Source organism: Plutella xylostella, chromosome 8 (assembly GCF_932276165.1).
Source record: "Plutella xylostella chromosome 8, ilPluXylo3.1, whole genome shotgun sequence".
NCBI lineage: Eukaryota > Metazoa > Arthropoda > Insecta > Lepidoptera > Plutellidae > Plutella > Plutella xylostella.
The window spans coordinates 519,524-530,112 of NC_063988.1; the positions used below are offsets into that span (position 1 = coordinate 519,524).

Sequence of the window (10,589 nt, forward strand, 5' to 3'; positions counted from 1 at the left end):
CGTCAGAGTGTTGAGGGTGTACGTCTTCAACGGTAAATAAGGCTCGGATCTGTAAATAATTTGCTGTAGAGATCGTTGGGAAGGATTAACTTCAATTGCCCGGTACATTTTCTCTACATCAGCTGTCACGACATATTTATGTTGACGAAAACGCACGAGAATTGAAAATAAGTCGTCTTGAACCGTGGGGCCTATTTTTTGAATGTCATTGAAGGATTTATCCGACGTACTAGCCGCCAGACCGTCCGTCCGGCATCAAAAACAACTCTACATTTAGGCTGAAACAAACCATGATGAGGAATATAATATGATACCTTGTTATCTTGTGGTACATTAATGGTATTTTCTGTCATATGACCTAGATCAATGTACTCTTGCATAAATTTGGTGTAGTGTTCTTTTAAGACAGGATCGCGTTCGAATCGTTTTTCTAGAGACATGAATCGGCGCCTAGCCATGTTATACGAATCGCCTAGTACGTCGGGCGACTCCTTCAATGGTATAGTTACTACGAAACGACCGTCAGCGTTTCGAGAGGTGTGCTCGCTGAAACTTGCTTCACACTCTCTCTCTTCCTGTGACATGCAATGCGTGGGAGAGATTGCATCGAATTCCCAAAAACGTGAGAGATCAGGTTCATTATTTTGTACAAAATAACAGACAGAGCTTTGAAGTTGGCTTTGAGGAATAGACCCGGTCACTAACCATCCTAATTGTGACTCTTGTAGTACCGGTAGCTTCTTTCCTAGCTTAATAGAGGAGGAGCCAAGTACGCTCCAAAATATTTCGGCGCCTACTAGTATGTCGATAGAAGACGGAACATTGAATGACGGATCCGCTAGATTGATACCAGTAGGTATGGGTATATGTTGTATGTTGACGTGCGATGTAGGTATCGATTTAGTAATATCAGGCAGAATGTGACAGTTGATGCTCACCCTATAGCCACCGTTATTGGACACGATAGTAAGGTTACAAAGCTGTGTACTTACAGTAGCCTGATTGTCAATACCAGTCACAGTGGAGCTAGTATCACGTCTCACCAAACCCAGTTTAGTGCAAAGGCGGTCCGTCACGAAGTTGGCGGTGCTGCCGTTGTCCAGCAGAAGCCGTGCCTTGTGTAGTCTTCCGTGACGGTCACCTACCATCACCATCGCTGTGGATAAGAAAACGAACGACGGTTTGGCATCTGTTGTGGAAGTGTCGGTCGATAAAGTTACGTTGTTCTCGACAATTGTAGGTATATGCACTGTTTCGTTATCAGTATGAAGGAGCGTGTTGTGCTTGGAATTGCAATACCTACACCTAGACAACCTACACTTCTTATTAATATGACCAGGCCTAAGGCAATTAAGGCAAACCTTAAGTTCAGTCACCTTACGCACTCGTTCATCAACCGTTAATTGACGAAAAGATTGACAGTTGTGCAGGAAATGTTTGTCGTTACACATTGGACAAGTGTATGAGCTATTGTTGTTTTGTGTGTTAACAACAAATGTTTTTGAAAAATTAGGGGCACTTTTTTGAAAATTGGGGGCATTTTTTTGAAATTCAGGCCTGCGATTTTGTTTGGTATCTTGTAATGTTTCTAAGAGATCTGCACGGCCTGTAAGGAATTTAGTAAAGTCTTGCAAAGTGGGGGGAATGTTTAATGTATTCCTAAATTGTTCCCACTCACGACTAGTTACGTAATCCAATTTCGTAGACAGTAGGTATATTATTAAAGTGTCCCAATGTGTGACCGGCTGCCCTAAAGTAGACAGGGCCCGGAGGTTTTTGTTTGTTGTATCAATCATATTACGAATAGATTGGCAAGACTCTTTACCTATTTTTTCGATGTTAAATAACGACTGAATATGATTATTCACTAGAAGCCGTTTGTTATCAAACCTATCACATAACAAAGACCAAGCCTCACTATAATTTGCACTTGTAAAATCTAAGTTACTTATCACTAACTGCGCACTACCTTGCAACGAACGTCTTAAATAGTGAAACTTGCTTATATCGTCAAGCGAGTCACACTCGTGAATAAGAGACGTAAAAGTATGTTTAAATTCAAGCCAATATTGATAGTCACCAGCAAAGGGAATTAAATCTACTTTAGGTAAGTTAACCAAGTGTTGTCTGTTTGTTGCGCAAGCGTGCGTTGTGCGCAGGGTCGAGCTGGCCCTCCAGTAGGGTGCGCGCCTGCGACACCAGCTCGTAGTACTGGCCCTCGAGCTGGCTCCGCTCGTTGTATCGCTCCTCGGCGTCGTCCGCTAGCTCCTCGAGCTCCAACTGTAATTTGTCGAAGACGGAATATAAGTCTTCGATTTTTTCTAAACGGCACTTTAACTCGTTAGCTTGCAACTTTCTTAGCTTATCACTGCTTTTAGCTATATTTAGATAGGTGGGCAGTTCTTCTTTTTAACCTACATAACTTAGTCTCCATCAGTTGAGAAGAAAAAATCATGAGTTTTACAAATATTTATTTATTTATTTATATTTCAGCGTGCATTGTACTAAAAACACAACGGCTGTGCACGTTTACAAAAATAGAAATTTTTATATTTTTGTATTTAAAATTACGTTACAGAGTGGTAAATCCGCGTGACAGAGGTGTATTTCATACGAATCTTGGCTGTCTCCCGCCACTTCATCCTGGGCATATTATTATTATTATTATTATTTGATACTTTATTGCACAAATATGAAATATAAGTGTACAAAAGGTGGACTTAATGCTAAAAGCATTTTCTACCAGCCAACCTACAGGAGGTACAGAAAAACTAGTAGAAAGGTGCAACAAAAAAAGTAGTTAACTACTAAATTGAAAAAGCAAAAACAAAATAAAGTCACTTGATAATTAACTTAATAGATATACATAAAATATACATACTATAAATTACTTATAATACTATAAAATAAATATATATATATATATATATACAATAATACATACAAAATTATAATATCCAAAGAGGTTCAAGAAAATGCTACTTATCTAACTTGCTGAGATAATGAGCACGGGTTAGTCGCTTGAAGACATTGCTGGAAGGAGCTTTCCTAATGTTCTCGGAAAGATTATTCCATAGGCGCACAGCGGTGACAGCGAAAGAGTCTGACATGAAACCAGAATGGAAAGAGGGTAGTGCTAATAGATGATTATGGGAGGAACGGAGATGACGAGTGTGAGTGTCAGAAAGAAAGTTGAACATGGACTTAAGGTAAGGGGGAGTATTTGGCTCGTGGAGGACAGAAAAGAGGAGACATAGAATCCGTAGATTTCTACGATCTCGGATGGGGAGCCATTTTAGCTGTGCGCGGTACTGGGACACGTGATCATATTTACGTAGCCCAAAAACGAAACGGATACAGGTGTTCAATAAGCGTTCAAGCTTATTGAGAAGTGCCTCGGTCAAATCCAAATAACACACATCCGCGTAGTCCAGGATCGGTAGGAGCAGTGAGTTGACTAATGCTAATTTCGTGTGTTGAGGAAGAAAGTTTTTAAGGCGAAGCATGGAGTGGAGAGAAGCATACACTTTGCGAGACACCTTGTCCAACTGTTGCTCCCAACTCAGGTGTTGATCGATAGTCAGTCCTAGGTCAATAACAGTTGGTGAGTAAGGTACCACACGCCCGTCAAATTTAACTGGAGGTACAGTGGTATAGTCCAGACAGGATAAAAGTCTAGAACTACCTACAATTATGGACTGACACTTTTTGGGGTTGACGGAAATGCCAAAGTTCTGTGACCACCTAAGTATCTCGTCGAGATCACCATTCACCCCAGCAATGCCAGCATCTAATTCGTCAATTTTAACATGGCTGTAAATTTGCAAGTCATCGGCATACAAGTGATAGGAGCAGTGAAGATTGGACGTGACGGAGTTTATATAAGTAGAAAAAAGCAAAGGAGAGAGAATACCGCCTTGAGGAACACCAGCAGTCAAGTCGGCCCAATCTGATAGAACAGAAGGACCACTGCGAATTGCCTGCTGGCGACCTCGAAGATAAGAAGAGAACCAGCTCATTGCAGGAGCGGAGATCTTGTGACATTCGAGTACGGCGAGCAACAGATCGTGGTCGACAGCGTTAAAAGCGTTACTAAAGTCGATCAGCACCAGAATTGTCACCCGCCGATCCTCCATGGCACACCTGATGTCTTCTGTCACTTTAAGCAAAGCTGTGGTGGTACTATGGCCCGAACGAAAACCAGACTGGAGAGGGTTGAGGAGGCTGCCTTTGGTGAGAAATAAGGTGAGTTGGCGATGCACGAGTGATTCTAATATTTTGGATAGGAAGGGAAGTATGGAAATGGGACGATATTCATTAGGAGCGGAGGGGGTTGGAACTTTAGGAAGAGGAAGGACGTAAGCTTTAAGCCAAAGGTTAGGAAATTGTCCTGAGGAAAGTGTTCGATAATGTTACAAAAAATATATATGACGACATAAAATATAAAAATTTATTTAAACTCCAGAATATATTACCTATTTAGTAAAACAAAATATATATTTTTAAATGATTTCTGAAATATTTAAAAAAATTGTTGAAAATTTGTCTCTTACTACCTTATGTTTTAGTAGTTACATTCTGTCACGTAGGTTGCCATTTAAAATATTAGTTTGAGCCACTCCTCCTTATTGCCATCGATGAGAGTTTAAGGTCTCCTTTTCCCCTTGGTAAGATTTCCCCTTTGAGATCCAGACACCGCGTATCGGCCACCCGCAAAGTGTGACAGGAGGTGCGTGTGTTTATTCGGCGACAGCTTCGTCACGTAGGTAATTGTTAAAATAAAATACAATTAAATTATTATTTTGTTATTTACTCATTGGTAATAACAAATACTTTGCAATCAACACATGAATATTACACTTTATGTTACTGTTTAAATGCTAATCGACTTTGCAACACATTTTACCCCTCTGTCACACGACAAATCTGTCACATTCTTACGAAACACTCCAACCTGAGGAAATTCTTAAAAGAAAAATTGAAGAGAAACTACACGTTTTGGTTAAAGTAAGAAGCGAAAGCAACGTCCAATACACTTGCGCTACATTAATAAAAAGTTTTGTTTGTGAAAAAGGTAATTTCGTGCTATTGTTCTCAAGAACAGACGATGAATGTGGTAGACTGTTTAATAATAGTGGAGAATGATTTATCGGAGGTTTGATGATAACATTAAAGTCCTTCCAGCTTCTAAGGTAATTAAAAAAGGAAAGAGTATTTTTTTCAAGTTCTAAGAGCCACTGCAATCTTTTCGAAATATGGCTGATTAAAACTTTAACAAATTACGTAATTTTTCATTATGTTACTTAAATTTTAGGTTGCCGAAAATATTATTTGTGCAAATAAACATTATTTTATGTAGTTGGAACAAATTTGTCCTTTAAGTTCCTGAAATACGGATATTTCACTCTCCAGAGGTTCTCAAGTGTGATTTCATTAGTTATACTAATAATAAAGATATCTCCAGTAAATTTTTTGACTAACTTGAAACCATAATGATTTATATGTAAGTTACTAAATTATTATTTTTAAATAAAACTGTTTTATTCCAAAACGCTGCCGCATATTTAATAGAATAACAACTATGTCACATCGTTTACCACTCTGTAACGATTGGTGTCTCCTGGTAGTCAACTTATTTTTGGTCGTTTATATGTTATGTTATAAATAGTGCAACTTTGGAAAAATCATATTAAATTTAGTCATTGATGTTAACGTCTATGCTGTTAATTTTTGACTGTAATTAGTAGCGAAAAAATATTTATAGCAAAAACAAGCTTCATTTTAGCTGAAATTGTGACAGAGTGGTAATAACTACTTAATAAATATTTTGTTATTACTAAAAATCCATTCCTTCATATGTTTTCTAAAATGGTATTTTGTTTATTAACGTATCAAAAAAGTTTCATTTTAATCGACGAAGACTATTTCGTTAAAATAAAATAAAAGATTCTGTGACGAAGGTGTAATTTTCTTTGCCTTATCCACGTATCATGTTCTGAAAATCTTGAAAAAATACTTAAACTTCGCGGCCAACCACCTTTTTCGATAGAATAGAAATGTAGCTATCATAAAAATTATAAGAGTTCACCAAAAAGCTAAAGTTTTTTTTTTCAAAATAGGGATAATTTTTTATCCATTATGTAGCTTAAAAAGAAGAACTGCCCAGGTGCTAAACTGTGTCAATTTTGCTTTAACACCGCCACGCTTCTTAATAAGCTCCTTTTCCGTATTCATTGTTAATAGTTAGGAGATATTATATAATAGCAGAAGAACACTAAAAGCAAAGCACTTCTAAACACGTTTCGCCACTGAGCAGTTAAAAATTGTACTTTATGAGCTTTAATAATTAGGTTACACGTAAGTTAATTTGTAAATATTAAATTATGCACAGCAATTCGCACGACACGTCCAGCGTAAGCAAAATTAATACAGTGGAATGCGGTTTGCGGGGCGCGGGGGGATATGGGATAGATAAGAAACTTGATTATGTCGGCCGCCCGGCTACCTGGCCCATAGAATAGACCTACGCTAACTTTATATGAATTATGCTTGCGTGTTATGCAAGTTAGCTGCTATCTCAATTAGGTACCTAGATATTATATATATGCGTAATTAATTAAGTAGCCAGTTGGTGACAAACTGTACTGGGCATATGAATGAGACAATCCAGCCTAGACAAATAGGGCCTATTTTGAAATGATTAATTAGGTTTGATATAAATAGGATAGGTATAGGAATTGGAACGGACTCACAGTATCGTTTCGGCTCCGTAGGCAGGTTGGTTAGGCGCGTGACGTGGCGCGGCCGGCCGGGGTCCAAAGTTCACGCGGCGACTTTGTAGATGTATGCCGCAGTGTGATGACTTCGTAGGTGACCTAGGCTGCCTAGATGGATGGAGATGACTTTGGAGATGTCCTCTGGGTTGTTTCGCCACGAGGTTGATCTTGCAGCCCAAAGTTCTCGGCCGAAATTCGTCGAAATATCACGTAGAATGCTGCACGCGACGTCTTCGCAGGTATCCTGGAGGTGTCCTCGGCAAGATGGTACTTGCAGGTGTCCTGGAGGTGTCCTTGACGAAGTCTCTCACGTGGCACGTGGAAGTTGATGACACGGCGGTTACTGGTTGTGAAGAAGGACCATGTTCGGGACCCAGTGCCCTGTTGATGTGGTATCCTAGTATTCCTAGTGTCCTATCGAGGGAGTCCTGGGGTTCCAGTAATGAGAGAGTGGACTGTATTTTTATGATGGTATATTCTGGTTCACAGTAAGAGCCGCGTTACAATATTTCGGATAAGTAGATGTGTTCTGTATGAGATCCAAAAGGTAAGAGAGCGAATTTTGAATGGTTTTGAGTGAAGTTATACAAAATGAATGAATGTTACAATGCGATACAAATTGAATGAAGTAAATAGTTGAATGAATGATTATTATGAATGATTATGATGACGCGGTGCTCGAACACAGTCGGTCCTGCGCCTAGCTCTCTCCAGTCGTGTCGGTCAATCCGTCCCATTGGGCTATGAGAGTGATGGAACAGAGAGTGCTCCTGTGTACTGCGCACACACTTGGGCACTATAATCTACTCCTGCGTAGATGGCTAATCTCAATTCAGATTGGCCGCCGTGGTAGAAATTCGGCTAGGAGGACATTATTATTAGCACGTTGATGTGATAGTCGGTACGTGCATTATACAAAATAAAGATGGCATATAGTGTGCTATGTTGTATACTTTGTCTTATAGTTGTCCCCTTCTAGACACAGGGGTCTCCCAAGGAGCACCACGAGTCTCTGTCTTCGTTACGTAAACGTATTTAATGTGAAATATTGTATGGTTACAGGTGAAGAAAGAGAGACACGACAAATTCATGGAGTGCTTCGAACACGTGGCCAACGAAATTGATGCCATCTACAAGGTAACGACAAAAACAATCTCTTATTCAACTTAAATAAAGCCGTAGATACATATTAGGTCCCCTCGTAATGCCATTTGTGCGCGCTATGCCGCTAGTCGCTATTTGTTTATGGCGGGCCCAGAACCCTCCGATATCATTCGTTTATAGAAACGACATACTTACACTCATTCCATGGACTATTTCACTGCCCTTAAACCACTTTTTGTGTTCACAACGCCGCCATTCCAACCACGTTTTAACCCCTCAGGCGCTGGCCATGAACCAGTCCGCCCAAGCCTTCCTCGGGCCGGAGAACCCCGAGGAGCCGTACCTGGACGGCATCAACTACAACTGCGTGGCGCCCGGCAAGCGCTTCCAGCCCATGAGCAACCTTAGTGGAGGGGAGAAGACTGTTGCGGCGCTGGCGTTGCTGTTCGCTATACATAGGTATGTGGGGCTATATGACTGTGTTTTAAAGTGATTTAGTTATCTTCATCTTCTGGGCGTGTTGGTGACAAACACAAGAGCTACACTAGGGTTAGTCACTGGTGAAAGGCTTGACCAGAAGTGCTAGCACGGGGCGCTATTAAAACTGTCAAAAGTTCTCCGCCGCGCTCGCTCTTGAGGCTGCGCGATGTGAGTGACCGCGATGCAAAACTTTTGTCACGTTGTATTTGCGCCCCGTGCGCGCTAGCCCTTCAGTCGGATTAGCGTCAGTCGCTTACTGTCTAGGGTGTGCCAGACGCGTCAGGAATATGTGATAGTAGGGATAATAAATTGCTTTATATTTTTTAAATTTGAATGTAAATGATGTAATAAATTTTCCCCCCTCCAGCTTCCAGCCAGCGCCCTTCTTCCTGCTGGACGAGATCGACGCGGCGCTGGACAACACCAACATCGGCAAGGTGGCCTCCTACATCCGCTCCAAGAAGGGCTGTCTGCAGACCATCGTTATATCGCTGAAGGAAGAGTTTTATGGGTGTGCGGACGCCCTCATTGGGATTTGTTCAGAGGTATACAGTTATATACTCAACTTGATACAGAAGAAAATTTTAGATCAAATTGGAGGTGCAGGATGCGTCGTTAAACGTCTAAGGCGGCATTGACGAGCTCGACGGGTTTTATTTCATTCGTTCATTCAATAAATAATGTAAAATTTTGTTTCCAAATATCATACTTTTTACATAGAGAGCAACTATCAAACCCCGAGATTGATTGCACAGTTTCAGTGAGCCGTTTCTAATAATCCGCGTTTGTTTCAGCCCGCCGACTGCCTGATAAGTGACGTGTACACTCTCAGCCTGGAAGAATATAAGGACTAGACATTTTAAATTATTTATAGTGTAATTTAGCTTTAGTTACATGTCAAATTACTGTGGCACGAATGTAAAAAAGGATTACGGTCTGATGAAGCACGAGAAAAATATATCTTTCCTGAATACCTTTTTACATGCTGAAGACGTGACAAAAGTTCTCCGTCGCGCTCGCTCTCGAGGCCGCGCGATTCGAAACTTTTGTCACGTCTTGCGCTCCGTGCTAGGCCTCTGGATCTACGAAATTTAATGGTGAGAAAAGTGCGATTTATGAACTGTATTGTATGTTTTGCAAGAACGAGAAATTAACTAGAATGTACTGTTTACCGTACTGAAAGTAATGTGTAGTTGTTTAATGCGGGATGTTTGCTACAAGAGTTTGAAACTTACCGTTTTCAAACTTCTGGACACAAAAGAAGTTTGTGACCGATGCTCGTATAGAAAAATATAATTAGTAATATGAGGTTGAAGTATGACTGGACAGGGTTGGGTGAGGTCTCGATAGAATGATCCTTCTGTAATACACTAGCTAAAATTATTGTTGTATAAATTAAACAGTATACAAATAAGGACATTGTTACTGACTCGTATATTACATAACGAACATTCTGTACAATATCTATTTATGTGAATAGGATAATTTTGTGAACTGTATTTTTTCTAAATGTTGGAATGGACTTGACGTTATTCAAATAAATAAATAACGATAGTTTGTTAATTTTGTCACAGTTTGTAATTATATTGACATTCTCTTCATCAATATTGTTAGATTGTGTCACATTCATTCGTTGTATGTCGTATTATAAGTATTTTTAATTTCATTTTATTATTAATAAAAATTTGATATAAAACCGAATTAAAACTCTTTCACCTTCTTTTGGGCCCAAAAAAACAGAAGATAATCTTAATAGAACTCTTTATTTACAATAAATAGCTATGTTTAACCTATATTGTTCAACTCTGTTATGTTTAACAATTTCTAGATTGAGACAACTAACAACCAAATGCATTTAATATTGTACAATCTTATCAACAGCGGAAAATTTACAATATTTTTCTAATAATTAAATTAAACATATAATTCTATATCCTAGCTACACTTGTTCTACTAATTTTATATTACATAAAATTTAGAAGAATTCTTTAAAATATTTTACACGACTTATTTTATTAGAAGGACAGATTTATTACATGTTTAGGAAAACTTTATATAATTATGTGGATTGGGAGGAAAAAGAAAGAGGTTTAGAAGTACCGTGTATACGAAACCCGGTGACCCTATTACAGTGTTTATTTATGCTTAGTGAAACAAAACGGAAAAAAGGAATTAAAAATTAAATTCAGGCAGCTATTGCACTCTAGCGCCTCCTGCGTTATTTTTAAA

The 10,589-nt window shown here is 39.3% G+C and overlaps 1 protein-coding gene across 1 annotated transcript in view; it reads left to right on the forward strand.

Annotated features, from left to right (window-relative positions):
* Positions 1-9,333, forward strand: part of LOC105384314 (structural maintenance of chromosomes protein 1A) — a 40,458-nt gene extending 31,125 nt beyond the window's left edge. The window contains exons 25-28 of the mRNA XM_048622838.1: positions 7,839-7,913; positions 8,161-8,339; positions 8,728-8,905; positions 9,155-9,333. Coding sequence (XP_048478795.1) covers positions 7,839-7,913; positions 8,161-8,339; positions 8,728-8,905; positions 9,155-9,214 — 492 coding nt within the window. The 3' untranslated portion in view covers positions 9,215-9,333. The remainder of the gene's footprint in view (positions 1-7,838; positions 7,914-8,160; positions 8,340-8,727; positions 8,906-9,154) is intronic.
* Positions 9,334-10,589: the final 1,256 nt, after the last annotated feature.